We start from the raw sequence: 15600 nt of genomic DNA on the forward strand, positions 1-15600 counted from the left end.
CGTCACCATAGTGACACCTGCTCTGACACTGTGGATTGGAAGAAGACGTGAGGGATCCAACGAATCACAGCAGCCCGAGCGGCCGGAAGGCGGGAATATATCCTGCTCAGCAAATCTCGAGACGAATCAGGCGTTTGATTGACGGATACAGATTTAACTGTTCACGGTCTGCTTGAGGTCGGAGATAACCCAGTGAACGAGGTAGCGAATTCGAGGTCGCTATTTTAAGCATTAGACAATACGGTAATTAAAAAAAAACTAAAGCGAGAAAGAAATGTTGTTTTTTTTAAACATATGTAAGGACAGTACTGCATGTGAAATCTGCCCTGTATAGCTATCTGAACATTTTCTCCCTGCGCTATTTCCTATTGAATCCTCACTATAACAATGAATACATGAATTGGCTAATTTTCTCATTTTATTTCCTAAGCTCATTTAGGTCGACTATGCCGTTGCAGGCCTTCTCATTTCCTCTCCCAGAAACTCGATTCTTTAAAGCAGGGAGTTTCATCTACAAGTTCACGATCAGAGGAGGCTCCAGCTACAGGCAAGGCAGTGTTATACACAGTGTTTCGTACTCAGGCTCTAGTTTATATGTATACAGCTCAGAAAAATGAAAGGAAGGCTTTTTAATCAGAGTATAGCTTAACATTAGCTAAACTTCAGCAATATTGATGTGGTCAGTTAAACAGCAGATGGGGTTGTTAATTAGTTTCAGCTGCTGCAGTGTTAATGGAATTAACTAAAGGTTCACAACAACTGGGCGACAATAAGACAACCCCCAACACAGCAACGGTGTTAGAGGGTGGAGGTTACTGACATTTTCCCCCTCCTGATCGTTTGTGACTATTTTTTTTTTTAAATAGTTTTGCATCTGGCTAGTATCACTGTCACTGCTGATAGCATGAGGTGATACCTGGACTCTACAAAGGTTTCACAGGTAGCGAGACTCCTCCAGGACGCCCCGACATTCTCGGGCTTGCATACAAGCACGTAGGGGCCATGCAAATTACTGGGTACCATTTTGAGTTGCTCCAATGAAATTTCGGCCCATTTTCAGAGTTTTTCGAGTTCAGTTACTCTCTAGGTTGATAATTTTCATTTTCAGGTAATCCTGCATGCTTTCATTCCTAATACACGACTCGGTCAATATCAGTATAGTTATCAAGCATCGTAGTCACAGTGAGAGACAACCGTAATGCTAAGCGCCTTTAAACCGAGCGTCTCTTTAGTCTTCTACTAAACAAGGCTTTGTTTGAGATCTGATGTGTTTTCAAAGTGTTCCTGTGATTTTAGTGATTAGTGCGTTTTGCCTCTCTTCAGTATAGAGAATGAACCAACGTCACATCCCCACATAAAAAAGCAGAAATAAACATGGTAACAGTCGAATCCTAATTGTGTGCTAGTGAAGACTTTCTTGTTTGCTCGTTTCTTAGTAGTCTTTCTCCAAACCAGAATGAGCTTTGCTAGCATTTTCAGCTATGAAATAATTTAACTGTGTCTAAGCCTGAGACGATTCCACTTCCACGTGTATCTCTTCAAAGCAGAGCAAACCTGCAGCACAGCTTGAAATCAGTACACGCGCTGCAGAGAAAGTAAGGATTCAGGTTGCACCTACCTTTTTTCTTCTTGCCACGTGGGACATCCCTTTTCCTTTGATGGTCTAAGTTCTTTAAAGCACTGTAAAATGTTTTCAATCCCCAAATCAGTTGGGGAAACAGCTGTGCTTCAAGCTTTGATGATTTCCGTGCTTTTAATGCCACTCTTTATAAGGGTTTCTGTTATATATCACGATATATGATTCCTGGCAGTTATTTTGATCAGCAAAAGAGAAACATATCTCACTGGAGCTGTATGTCTATATTCCAGGATAATGCCCCATAATAAAAGTCTGAGTGATCCTTGATTCTGCCTTAAAGCTATTTTCTGTTATTTAAAATACAACATACATGTTTTTTTTTACACATTTAAAGCCCTGCAGCACTTAACCGTTTCTATTTCTGTCAGGACAACTTTAATCAAAATATTCTCACCACAGTGTGTCATATTTGGTCGTACAGTATGGCTCTGCTCTGGTGTCCACCCACACTCTATCGAAGCAGCAGCAGCAGCAACAGAACCTCAGTGGTAACAGAGGGGGTGGAGGTGGGTTGCAAAGAAGCTTGCAGAGTCATCGAAAACTATTCATGCTGAAACGGTTTAAATAGCACAGTTCGTATGGGAATTCCAAGCAGGATGGCCAGGTTGATAAAAAGCCTTTAGTGACACGATAGATATTATATTTAACCTTACTGCTTTTGTAATAAGTTGACAACTTCTTTAAGAAAGAAACTTTATGTGAGCATCAAATGGGTGTGTCTCAACAGCCAACAGGATGTTATGGGAGAAGTCGCCTTCAATCAGGAATTAGAGGTAATTGTGGATCCTTCTCAGTACCCATGTGTTCTTTCACACACTGTTCTTTTTTAGATCCTCTTTTCATGTTTGTGCCTCTTCTTCTCTGTTTTAAGGAAATTATTAGAACCGTTCTTGGCAACCTGGATGACCTTCAGCCCTTCTCCTCCACCCATTACATCATCTTTCCTTGTATCCTTCACCTCTGCATCATCTCTGCGTTTAAGCGCCTTTCATCCCTCAATTTGACCCATTATTTCTCTACCTATGCTACTAAACTGATATAATACAGTCCATAGGCATGTAATGAGGATCACAGAAGTCAAAATGTGAATGGTAGCTCCTGCCTGGTGTATTTTGTTAACTGTAGCTGTCAGATAAGAAACAGTGGGAGAGTGTGTGCAAACATGATGAGATGAATCTGAGCGTCTACCCTTTCACTCTTATCCTCTACCTGGAGAAAAACATGCAGAACGGTGAGGGCAGCTGCACGTCTGCTGGATATCTTGCAGCTTTAAAGCTGACGTACTAACGTAACACACTATAAAGTAAAGGAAGCTTCAACTAAACTGACGTTCACCTTTTAAAAAATTTTAAAAAATATGTTTTAAGGACAGAGAGATTTAATTCGTCACCCTTATTTATCTTTTTGTGTCATCAAAAGCAAGATGCAAGCAGAGGCATGGACGAATACTTTATAGAGGTTTGGCAGTTTTCTATTCTTTATTTTATGCCACCTTGTTGCTTCTCCTCTGTCCATCTCTTAAGGATGACTCCACTTCATCCGACAAATAAAATATGTCAAATGGCCCATAAAATATAACAGTAACACAGCTATATTGTGCAATACCTAATATTAACTGTTTTCATTTAAAATTATGGCTCCAAAACAAAAAAATTCTTTTCCTGTTGGTTTACACCTGCCTTCTTTATAACTCATCTTTAAGACACGAGGAAATAAGGGAAGGAATCAAAGAGAGAAAATCTTGGGAAATGAGAACAATGATCAAGGATAGTGTTCAGGGATGATGATATCTCATGTCAGTTTATTTGTGTTCTTTCAGGGTCTCAATCAGTGGAGGTGAGTGGATTATTATGTTACTCACAAGAGTACACGAGAGAATGTTTACATTTTATAGTCAAACTATTAAACAAAGAAATATATGTTGCTGTGGTTAGTGCCGAAAAGTTCTGCTCTGAACACATAGTTTAAAGTTAAAATCAGTGACTAGATGAAAGGTTGTATGATGTTTTCCTTACAATATAATAGAGTGCAATCAGGTAATACAACAGTACAGTCGAGCTGGGAAGTCATTGAAGCGTCTTTCTGTAGGAGAATGATGTAAGGCAGTACATCCCTTCCATTCCCGAGCCTCAGTTAAAGAGAGATTCACCACTAGAGGAGGCCATACTAAAGGACTTAATCAATGACACGGAGGCCGAAAACAGGGTGGCAGTGACTGGGTGAGTGTTCTCTCTCTACATACATCTCTCACAAACTGCATTTGCTCCATTTGTAACATTTAAAATTGTCTTTGAAAATGTAAAAATTGCACATCTTCAACACTCACCTGGTTCTCTTGTGACAAGTTTTATGCTAATGGGAAACAGCAGAGGTTGCACTTGGTTTGAAGTGAAATGGTGAGCTAGTTGAAGGTGGCGAGAGAGCAGACACATAGTTAGCTACTCCCCTAAGTTGGGCATAATAAACCCACCACATACTTTAACAGCCCAAATAAACGTGAGATGATGGGTGGTGGGAATGAACAAAGAAGTAGAAAAACGAACCGGCAGCAAGACAAAGCTGTGGTACAACCTGGAATCGTCTTGGAAAGCGAAGATGGCACAACAGAGGAAGTGGACGGCCAAGTTCACAACGAGACACTCCGAGTTTGGCTTGCTACAATCGGTAGAGACATAAAAGACCTTATGCAAGAGCTAAAAACCGAACTAAGCACTTTAAAAGACGAACTGAAAAGAGAGTTAAAAGAAGAAATTGGTGCTCTTCAGCAGAAACTTGAGCATGAGCTAACTGAGCATGTAAACAAACTATAGATGTAGAAGGTGAGCCTCACTGAAGCCCAGGTGCACGTAGCAGATGGAGTTTTATCTTCAAAGCTGATGTTCGAAGCAGGAAAAATGAAAAAGCGTAACGATTTGAGTGAGTCTAACAAGGACCAAACTGTGATGGCTGGATTACTGGGTCAGAACATCTCCAAAACTGCTGCTCTTGTAGGGTGTTTCCGTCTGCAATGGTCAGTATCTATTAAAGTGGTCCAAAGAAGCAACAGTGGTGAAACAAGGACAGGGTCATGAATGGCCAAGGTTCGTGGGGAGGCTGGCCTGTGTGGTCCGATCCAACAGACGGGCTACTGTAGCTCAGATTGTGGGAAAAAGTTATTATTGGTTCTGATAGACAGTTGTCAGAATACACAGAATATCACAGTTTGTTTGCATAACCACAGATTAGTCAGGGCAGAGCTTTAATCTCAATGTGTAACATACCGACGATGTGTCACACCCCTAGGTGTCACATAGTAACGAGAAAGGTACCCTTCCGTGTCCTTATCAAACGCTTTGTGTTGTCAATTGAATCCAATAGAAAGCCGCTCGCGGCAGTAAGACGCTTAGAGAAGAGGCCAGCCGTCCATTCCAGCCTTAACCCTAACCTTAACCCTATCACATAGTGTTTTCCAAAGTGATTCCGGATCTGAAAGTGAACAGATTTAATGTACATAATGTGCAAATATTGTGCAAATGTATTGTTTATAAGTTTGGGGAAACCTGCAGTCAGACTGAAGACCGAAGAAGTCACTTGCATGTCTCCGAACGTGTAACATGCTGATAATTTGTCACAGTCATCGGTATGTTCCACGTTGAGATGAGAGCGTGTTGGTCAGGGTGTCCATGGTGGCCCCTGTCCACTACTGAAAGTACCAACAATGGGCATGTGAGGATCAGAACTAGACCACAGAGCATTAGGGCAAGTGGCATGGTCAGATTCCACAGCACACCTTCACGGGTCTGGTGGAGTCTGTGCCTCGACAGGTCAGGGCTGTTTTGGAACCCAAAGGGGGACAGATTTGAGTCGACAATTTAAATCAGACCAACACAACAACAACGACGACAACAACAAAAAGCTGTCCAGTTCTGCTTCCTCTAAATTAGATCCAGCTCTAGATTTAAAACCAATGCAAACTGCAGCAGCTTTTCGCATACAGAATAGCATTGTTCTAATCCTGACTTCATGGATTAATCCGTTTGCTCCCTGTACATTTTAGAATTGATTTTAAGATAATAATAACTTCTAAAGCACGCCCGGACCTGCCCTCTGCTTTATCTGAGCCAGTCACAGCGTTAGATCCACGGATGGAGCCTTTCCAAAGTCAAGTTTTCAGTCTGAAGGTCATCATCCTTTTTCAATTGGGGCCTTAGAAGAGGACATAAAGCTTGTAGAGTCAGTTCCTTTAAGGACTTGCTTTTTATGTGATGACATCTTTTATCGCCCTTTTTCTCACTTTTTTTCTATTGATTAACATATTTTAGTCTTCTGGTGTATTCCTTTTTTATTTAATCGTTATAATTATTATTGTTATGATGATTATTATTATATAGGATCGGCCCATAGCTGACATACTTTTGGCTATCTGGAGGACTGCACCAATGCACATCTTGTAGCTTCTGTATTGGCTCTGTGTACACGCAGAGCTCGACAAAGGGTCACCCAGTGGGGGCCTTAACCCTCGTTTAGATTTACTCTATTTCAGGTGAAATAAGGTGACTGAGTCACTGAGGTGACTGACATAGGTAAACTTTCTCGGAAAGAAGCCAGTGCATATTTTTGTGTTCTCCTTCAGAGTCCATTTATGTTGCTGTTATAAGACGATGCGAACAATAAGAGGACACTTGTTCATACAAGTATTATACACGCACAGTTTAGGGATCAAAATCAGTGTCCTTGCTCATAAAATCACTAAGTCATTCATTTTGACGACCACTTTGTTTCACACACACAAACGCACGCTTCAGTGGGTCTTGCAGTTATGAAACAGGCAAGAGGCGCCACCTCAATCACTCTGACAGTCAGATCAGTGGGGCGAAAATTATTATTTGAAATGTGTGCACACACATAAACAAGGTCTCGTGTTCCATCTAGTTTGTTTTAACTTATGTAAACAGAAGTGTCTCCTTTTTAAAACTCAGGAAACGCACACACACCCTGCAAACGGCACAGCCTCAAGCTTCAGAACCAATTCACAGGAAATAAAGTTTCACTGAGATTTTTAAGCCTAGTCTTAAAAGTAGAGATAGTGTCTGTCTCCCGAATCCAAACTGGAAGCTGGTTCCACAGAAGAGGGGCCTGAAAACTGAAGGCTCTGCCTCCCATTCTACTTTTAAATACTCTAGGAACAACAAGTAGGCCTGTAGAGCGAGAGCGAAGTGCTCTAATAGGGTGATATGGTACTACAAGGTCATTAAGATAAGATGGGGCCTGATTATTTAAGACCTTGTATGTGAGGAGCAGGATTTTGAATTCAATTCTGGATTTAACAGGAAGCCAATGAAGGGAAGCCAAAACAGGAGAAATCTGCTCTCTCTTTCTAGTCCCTGTCAGGACTCTTGCTGCAGCATTTTTGATTAACTGAAGGAGGGAGTTTTTAGGACTTCCTGATAATAATGAATTACATCTCTACTGTTTTCCTGTGAAGCAGGATCAGTTATAGTTAGGCTCTCAATTGTATTTTTAACACAAGCCACCATTGGTCCACTTTTCTCTTTTCTGGGCCTTGACTCTAAATGATGGTTATTTTCAAGCCTCTCTGTATCTGGATTTAGAAGTTCTTGTTTTTTGCACACAAATCATATAAACACTGCTGTTTTTAAGATTTCTGGCCAATCAGAAGCTTTCTGAACCAGAAAGTTTCCTTAGTCACAAGAAAAAATGAATAGTTTAGTGCCCTTAAGGGCGCTTGTAGAGTTTCTTTGTACTTGCTCACTGACCTAATATAGTGTGGATGGCAGATTATGTTAGATCTAAAAATGTGCAAGGATATTTCATGGAAGGTTGGCTTTTTTTTTGACATGTACTATTTTGATAAGCAGACACTTGATCCAGTATAAGGAAGCAGTTAATGATGAAGCTTATGCACAAATTTCATACACAACTGGCATTGTGTAGTTATTTGCTCACATGGCAAAGTACTCCCACTACATTTCTCCCACTGTAATCTACACACTTCCATGTGAGACCCTCGCTAACTCGGTTGTACTGGCTCCCATCAATTTCAGGGTCCACTTTAAGATGCTGTTTTTAACTTTTAGAACTCTGCATGGACAAGCACCAGCATCTTAAAGTGGACATTTACATCCATACATCCCTAGCAGGTGGTTGTGAACAGGGCCTGCCTGCTGTGAACTAAAGGAGGCAGAGCCTTTGCAACAGTGGTGTCATGGTCCTCGGTCGTTGACCCAGCATTTTGCGTTTCATTTTGGTGTCATCTTATGTTTTGTGTTAATTCTTATTTTATATTAGGGCTTAGGGTTTGGGTCTTGTGTTTAGTGCTTTAGTGTTCTCCCTCCTGTGATCTGTTCGTGTCCCTGAGTTTGTCTTTGTGAATTTCCTGTTTTACTTTGAAGGTCTGTTATCACTGTGTCAGCTTGTGTTTTCTGTCGTCTTGTGAATTAGCATCTGCTGTGCTTCCCTCCTGTGTGCCATTACCTGATTACCTTTTGTGTGTACATATCGTGGGTGTCAGTCTGTGCTCCTTGTCGGTTCATCTGTGTAACCTGTGTCATTCTGCGTTTTGTGGTCATCTCTACGCCACACTCTGATCTCCCTTCCCAGCTCTTCATCCCCTGCGTACCTCCTTACGTTTTCCCCGCCTGTGACTTTGTGAGTTATGGTTTCGTGTTTTGTTATTATTCGTTTTCCCCAGTTTAGGTTCATGTTTAGTTCTGCCCTCGCCTTTTGTTATCGAGCACTGTAAACAAACCTCACTCGCATCTCCACCACTGTCTGCAACTTGGGTCCTCATTCACTCCACCACACGGCTGCTGCCCCAGCTGTGACAAGTGGCCCCAGACTCTGGAGATCTCTCACATTGAGCCCGAGATCTGTGGTGTCTTTTAAAAAGCACCAAAAAAAAAAAAACTTTTTAAACTTGCTTTTGGCAAATAGTTGGTTCTTATTTTGCTCTTTTTTTTGTGTGTATTTTATTTATTTATTGTCATTGACCTAGCAGATTAAAGTTCTTGGACTAACATGTTTTAACAGTAGGTTCTTTATTTGGCCGGACTTGGGTGGTGCTTTCTGTGAAAATAGTAGAACGTACTTAGAGAATGACAAAAGCTCTGATAGTTTGCTGTTACTGTCACAGTGTCAGAGAGTTTTTAAGAACTGTGCAGACTAGTTACAGTTAGTAGAAATGTAAAAGAAACTAGATAATCTAATAAATGACCAAAGATCTGCCATCAACGATGTGATTCCGGGTTCTGACTTATGGTGATAGAAGTTAGCTAGTTGCTGTGTGTCCCTTACTTTTTGAAAGCCAGCATTAAAGTGCAGTACCACTCTCTACTATCTTGGATATGTATATATTAATATGAATACATTCATTTTTTTTAAGCAACATGGTAATTGTCAATATCCCCCCCCCCAAAGTCTGCTGGGTTTTTTTTATGTAAGTGTGTAATTTGGTCATATTATCATATTTTAAAGACTGCTAGTTCGTTCGAGGCTGGGTGTCATGCCCAAGAAAAAAAATCCTTCAACAATCCCAAAATTTTATCCTGGGATCTGCAGGTAACTGTTGCAACTGTTGTGCCACCTTGCATGCGTCACCAATCAGAAAGAAGCTGAACACAAATTTCAAAGTGACCAAATCATAAAGACCAGGCCTCAACGATAGAGATGTTTGCTGTAGTGAGACAGCTGCTCATCAGAAGAACCTCAAAGCAGCTGTAAAGTCAGTTGAAATTTAGATTGCTTGTTCCTCTGCCTCAGGGACTGGGTCAGGTACTTGCATTCACTGATTGTACTACGGTTTGTGAATAATAGCAAAAGCATTTAAAGGTTATGTAAGGCCTTGTTTCTAAAAACTGAAGTAGACATGGAATTGGACTTTTTAACAACATCCTAAGCAAATACACAAAGGACTGAATGCTGATAGACGGGCTAGATTTAAATCCTATTTTAAATCCTCAAATGTATCACCTTAATCTGTGGAGCCACTATTTGCTTGTTAAAATAAAAAAATCAAAGGCGAACATTTTCCATTTGATGACAAAGGTATCGATCTGTGGTGGCCGAGCAAGCATAACGCACACTTAAACGATCACACCAACACACTTAAATCAGGACAATTATTGCCGAGGCAACCAAAACTGACTGACAGATCTTCTTGTATTTATAATAAAGTTCCTCAGATACTTGAAAGTTGTCTGTGTCTAAATTACAGCAAGTTGGACTTGGTCAGTGAGCACTCTCAGGGAAAGACCAAAGAAGATCCAGGACACGTTGACAAGGTGATCCTTTCCAGTTCGACGTTTTACTCGTAACTTCTGATCGATTCTCACACTCTTCCGTGTAAAATTGAAGCGTCAGTCATTGTTTAGAGTTACGATTCCAACGCTTCAAACTCTAATGTCAGTCTTGTAACACCCTTTCATTTCCTCTCTGACACACACACTCTTGTAGCATCTTTGTCTTTATTGCAGCCCGAGGCTAACATTAGCGCAGACAGGTAGGATAACGAGTGTCATTAAGGTTAATAATAGCATTACATCAGACACAGAACTCTGTAATTGTGTGCATGTGAGAGAGTGGTGATGTGCTTTGGTTTAATTAGCAGTAAAATCCAAAATTACCCCTCTCTCCGTTCCTTTCTCGTTCATTCCCTTTCATCTAACCTGATCCTCTGTTTCTACATTTGTCCACTCTGTCTTTTTCCACCTCTCGCTTCTGTTCCTTTTTTTCCCCTTCAGCATTTGTTTCAAGTGGAAAAAATGATTTAAACTTGTTATGTCAGCCCTTTGAGTTATTATTGTCTTAACACTGAGAAGGAAGTGTCGATACAAGTCTGCAAGCTTTAAAAAGAATTATGTTCGAACGTTGTGGTCTTGATGATGTTAATGTACATACGAGCTTTAAGAGAAGGATGGCAAACATTTTTATGAAATTAATTTCAATTTAAACTAATGTTGACTGCAAATTTGTGGTTATTTTAAGGCCGTAGTTTGCTTTTTACATGTAGTTTTAGTAACCTAAGACTTGTCTGTGAAGGTTCTCAGTCATCCAGGTCATCGTAGTCAAAGGAGCTTGCAAAGAAAAGTGTCTGGACTTCTTTAAGTTGCTTGAAGACGTTTCACCTCTCTTCTGAGAAGCTTCTTCAGTTCTAAGGTCAAATGGTGAGGAGTCCCAGATTTAAACCTAGTGGGAGTATCCCCCCACAGAGGGACAAAAGGACCCCCTGATGATCCTCTAATCCTCTGAGCCAAGGTGTGAAACTGGGTGTGGGTCCCAATCAGCCAGGGTTTCGGGTGAGCTCATTGTGGAACCTGGTCCCACCTTATCATGCGAATTCCTGAGATCAGATGGCCCAGGATGTAAGTGGGCGTTAAGGCGTCTGGGGAGGGAACTCAAAACTGGATTATAGATGGCAGACAGTTGGTGTGGTAAACCACCGCCTCTGTTCAAAGTTGGTCGCTCACAGTGGACATAGATGGCTTCTTTTACTCCTCTCTGTCCAAAAATTGGATGCCAATGTTCACATTTTGGACAGAGAGGACAGATGGTTTGAAAGAGGAGTGAAAGAAGCCATCTATGTCCACTGTGAGCGACCATCTTTGAACAGAGGCGGTGGTTTACCACACCAACTGTCTGCCATCTATAATCCAGTTTTGAGTTCCCTCCCCAGACGCCTTAACGCCCACTTACATCCTGGGCCATCTGACCTCAGGAATTCGCATGATAAGCTGGGGCCAGGTTTCACAATGAGCTCACCCGAAACCCTGGCTGATTGGGACCCACACCCAGTTTCACACCTTGGCTCAGGGGATTAGAGGATCATCAGGGGGTCCTCTTGTCCCTCTTTGGGGGGGATACTCCCACTAGGTTTAAATCTGGGACTCCCCACCATTTGACCTTAGAACTGAAGAAGCTTCTCGGATGAGAGGTGAAACATCTTCAAGCAACTTAAAGAAGTCCAGACGCTTTTCTTTGCAAGCTCCTTTGAATAACCCAGGACTTCACTTACTGAAAGAATTTTGTGGTCGCATTTGGCTGTTTCTGTTCACCGAAACAGCCAAATGTGCACTTGCTGGTCACCTTATTACTGTTCAGTAAACCTTGCTACTATCAGTTTGGCTCAGCTTTTGCCTTCAGAACTACCTTAATTTTTCATTACACAGATTCAACAAGGTGCTGGAAAGATTCCTCAGAGATTTTTCTCTGAGTCTTTCACATGACAGCCTCACATAGTTGCTACACATTTTTTTGCTGAACATCTGTGATGTAAGTCTCCTGTTCCGCCAGATCCCAAATCTACTCTATTGGATTGATCTGGTGACTGTGGAGGCCATACGAGTACAAAGAACTCATTGTCATGTTCAAGAAACCAGGTTGAGATGATTTGAGCTTTGTGACGTGTTGCGTTATCATGCTGGGAGCAGGCATCAGACGATTGGCTCACTGTGGTTGTGTACCAATGGATGTGGTCAGCAACGGAATTCAGAGAGGCTGTGGCATTTAAATAATGCTAAAGTAGTACTACGAGACCCAAAGAGTACCAATTGTGTACCACTAACACCAACTTGAGCCATTCATATACAGTGGGGCAAAAAAGTATTTAGTCAGCCACCGATTGTGCAAGTCCCCCCACTTAAAATGATGACAGAGGTCAGTAATTTGCACCAGAGGTACACTTCAACTGTGAGAGACAGAATGTGAAAAAAAAATCCATGAATTCACATGGTAGGATTTGTAAAGAATTTATTTGTAAATTAGGGTAGAAAATAAGTATTTGGTCACCTCAAACAAGGAAAATCTCTGGCTCTCACAGACCTGTAACGTCTTCTGTAAGAAGCTTTTCTGTCCCCCACTCGTTACCTGTATGAATGGCACCTGTTTGAACTCATCACCTGTATAAAAGACACCTGTCCACAGCCTCAAACAGTCAGACTCCAAACTCCGCCATGGCCAAGACCAAAGAGCTTTCGAAGGACACCAGGAAAAGTATTGTAGACCTGCACCAGACTGGGAAGAGTGAATCTACAATAGGCAAGCAGCTTGGTGTGAAAAAATCAACTGTGGGAGCAATCATCAGAAAATGGAAGACATACAAGACCACTGATAATCTCCCTCGATCTGGGGCTCCACGCAAGATCTCATCCCGTGGGGTCAAAATGATCATGAGAACGGTGAGCAAAGATCCCAGAACCACACGGGGGGACCTGGTGAATGACCTGCAGAGAGCTGGGACCAAAGTAACAAAGGTCACCATCAGTAACACACTACAACGGCAGGGAATCAAATCCCGCAGTGCCAGACGTGTTCCGCTGCTGAAGCCAGTGCATGTCCAGGCCCGTCTGAAGTTTGCCAGAGAGCACATGGATGATACAGCAGAGGATTGGGAGAATGTCATGTGGTCAGATGAAACCAAAGTAGAACTTTTTGGTATAAACTCAACTCGTCGTGTTTGGAGGAAGAAGAATACTGAGTTGCATCCCAAGAACACCATACCTACTGTGAAGCATGGGGGTGGAAACATCATGCTATGGGGCTGTTTTTTCTGCCAAGGGGACAGGACGACTGATCCGTGTTAAGGACAGAATGAATGGGGCCATCTATCGTGAGATTTTGAGCCAAAACCTCCTTCCATCAGTGAGAACTTTGAAGATGAAACGAGGCTGGGTCTTCCAACATGACAATGATCCAAAACACACCGCCCGGGCAACAAAGGAGTGGCTCCGTAAGAAGCATTTGAAAGTCCTGGAGTGGCCTAGCCAGTCTCCAGACCTCAACCCCATAGAAAATCTGTGGCGGGAGTTGAAAGTCCGTGTTGCCCGGCGACAGCCCCAAAACATCACTGCTCTCGAGAAGATCTGCATGGAGGAATGGGCCAAAATACCAGCTACTGTGTGTGCAAACCTGGTAAAGACCTATAGTAAACGTTTGACCTCTGTTATTGCCAACAAAGGTTATGTTACAAAGTATTGAGTTGTATTTTTGTTATTGACCAAATACTTATTTTCCACCCTAATTTACGAATAAATTCTTTACAAATCCTACCATGTGAATTCATGGATTTTTTTTTCACATTCTGTCTCTCACAGTTGAAGTGTACCTCTGGTGCAAATTACTGACCTCTGTCATCATTTTAGGTGGGGGAACTTGCACAATCGGTGGCTGACTAAATACTTTTTTGCCCCACTGTAAGGCTGGAGGGATCTATACTTTTATGTTTTTACACCACATTCAGACCAAGTTGAATTTTGCAGCAGAAATCAGACTCATCAGACCAGACAACATTTTTCCAATCTTCAATTGTCCAGTTATGGTGACCTCATGAATTATACCCTCAGTTTCCCATTATTAGCTTACAGGAGTGGTACCTGGTGGGGTCTTCTGCTGCTATAACCCATCTGTTTTAAGGTTCCACATGTTTAGCTTGAACTTCAGCAGGTCGTCTGGACCATGTCTTCACGTCTAAAGCCATTGAGCGATGCAGTGTGATTGGTTGGTTACATATTTGAGTTAACAAGAGTTGAAAAAGTGCACATAACAAGTTGGCTGTTGAATGGACCACTGAAAACCTCATACTGGCTTAGTTAATGCATCTCTTCCTATGCCCTTTTATGGCTCTGTCCTGGTCAATTCACATACTTGAACATTTTAGATTTGTTTTGGGGGTATTTGGGTTTTTTTATGCTTTTTGGGGTTATATCACCATATGGGAAAAGTGGTGAAAACAAGTTATAGCAGGTGTGTGTTATTTATCTACATTTTCTTCTCTTTTTTTAAATAAAAGCAGCTTGAGATAGTACTGCAGGAGCAGGGGACACCTGTGAGACCAGGATTTCTGAAGCAGCTGGCCAGGTCAGTATGACAGTGCAGTGCCAACACCATCAGTAGAGTTTTTCCTTGAATGCTGCAGGCAGACACAGCAGGGTAACAGTCAGACAGTTAATTGATTTTTTACACCCAGGGGAGAAACAAGAGCTGATTTGTACGGTCGATCTGCTGATAAAATAAGATGTCAAAGATTACAATGGGTTGGGAAGTCCCACTCTGCAGGAATGCTGTAATTCCTGTGCATGTAAGCACAGAAATTACAGTATTCCTGCGAAATGCCGGCTCACAGTCGCCCGATGTCCTAAGGCATATCAAGGACTGACATGAGCATGTTCTGAACGAGCATGCCAAACCATCTAACAAGTCTTTTCGTGGTGGTAATGAAATACGGTAGCAGCTCTGTGGACTGAGCCCAAGAACCCTGTCTTAATGTTATCAAATGTGCATTTCGTTCACTGCAACAATCTCTAAAAGTCTTTGTTTTTTCTCTTTGCAGCCATGTCTTCCCTTTCTCGTTGTTCGTCAAAGATCCAGAGAATTAGAAAAGCATTTCCTCAGTAATATTACCAACTGAATTGTTTATTGATATGATGCGTGTACAGTGAGACAGTGATGAATGAGGTTGATAGGAGCACAAACTCACTCAACATTTATCACTTAATTCAAGGCTGAATTTAAAGTTAAGCTTAGGGATAGAGGTTGTGGTTAGGCATGTTATGTGACCGCTTAAGTTTATTTGTGCGTGGTTGTTAAGAAAAAAAAAAATAGAAAATTCACAGAAATTATTTTAAAGTTGCAGAATAGAAATTTATTGACATACAGTTTCATTACAAATTACACAGTGCATTGTTCCTCTTTTTCATTTCCAACATTCTTTGGTTTCATCAATAGATATTATTTACAAAATGACTTTAGTTCAGATTCTTAAATATAAATAAATTGTGTACATTCTTTGGTCTCATGACTGTGATTAGTGGTTACTACAAGAATGACATTCCTCATATATTTGAGCTTTACGTTGTTTCCAAAGACGGTATTTCAACTTTTTTGTTAATCGAAGTCAACAAAGACATGACTCGACTGTTTTATCGACTGCTATGTTTTCATTCATTTTATATTAAAGTCATTCTAAATCT

General features: G+C 41.4%; 1 protein-coding gene across 8 annotated transcripts; it reads left to right on the forward strand.

Annotated features, from left to right (window-relative positions):
• The first annotated feature begins 71 nt into the window (after positions 1–71).
• Positions 72–15582, forward strand: LOC120721770 (membrane-anchored junction protein). Of its 8 annotated transcripts, none has more exons than XM_040012310.1 (11): positions 72–201; positions 431–547; positions 2367–2412; positions 2511–2586; positions 2772–2870; positions 3059–3097; positions 3459–3475; positions 3728–3858; positions 9852–9918; positions 14421–14488; positions 14961–15578. In XM_040012310.1, the coding sequence occupies exons 2-11, from the start codon at positions 447–449 to the stop codon at positions 15004–15006; spliced, it is 690 nt and encodes a 229-aa protein (XP_039868244.1). In that variant the 5' UTR covers positions 72–201; positions 431–446; the 3' UTR covers positions 15007–15578. The 8 variants fall into 8 exon arrangements, 6 of the variants coding, with proteins under 6 accessions (XP_039868244.1, XP_039868243.1, XP_039868240.1 ...); XM_040012309.1 differs by having other exon boundaries at positions 99–243; XM_040012306.1 differs by lacking the exon at positions 72–201 and having other exon boundaries at positions 272–547.
• Positions 15583–15600: the final 18 nt, after the last annotated feature.

Source organism: Simochromis diagramma, unplaced genomic scaffold (assembly GCF_900408965.1).
Source record: "Simochromis diagramma unplaced genomic scaffold, fSimDia1.1 OVJJ01000604.1, whole genome shotgun sequence".
NCBI classification, from domain to species: domain Eukaryota; kingdom Metazoa; phylum Chordata; class Actinopteri; order Cichliformes; family Cichlidae; genus Simochromis; species Simochromis diagramma.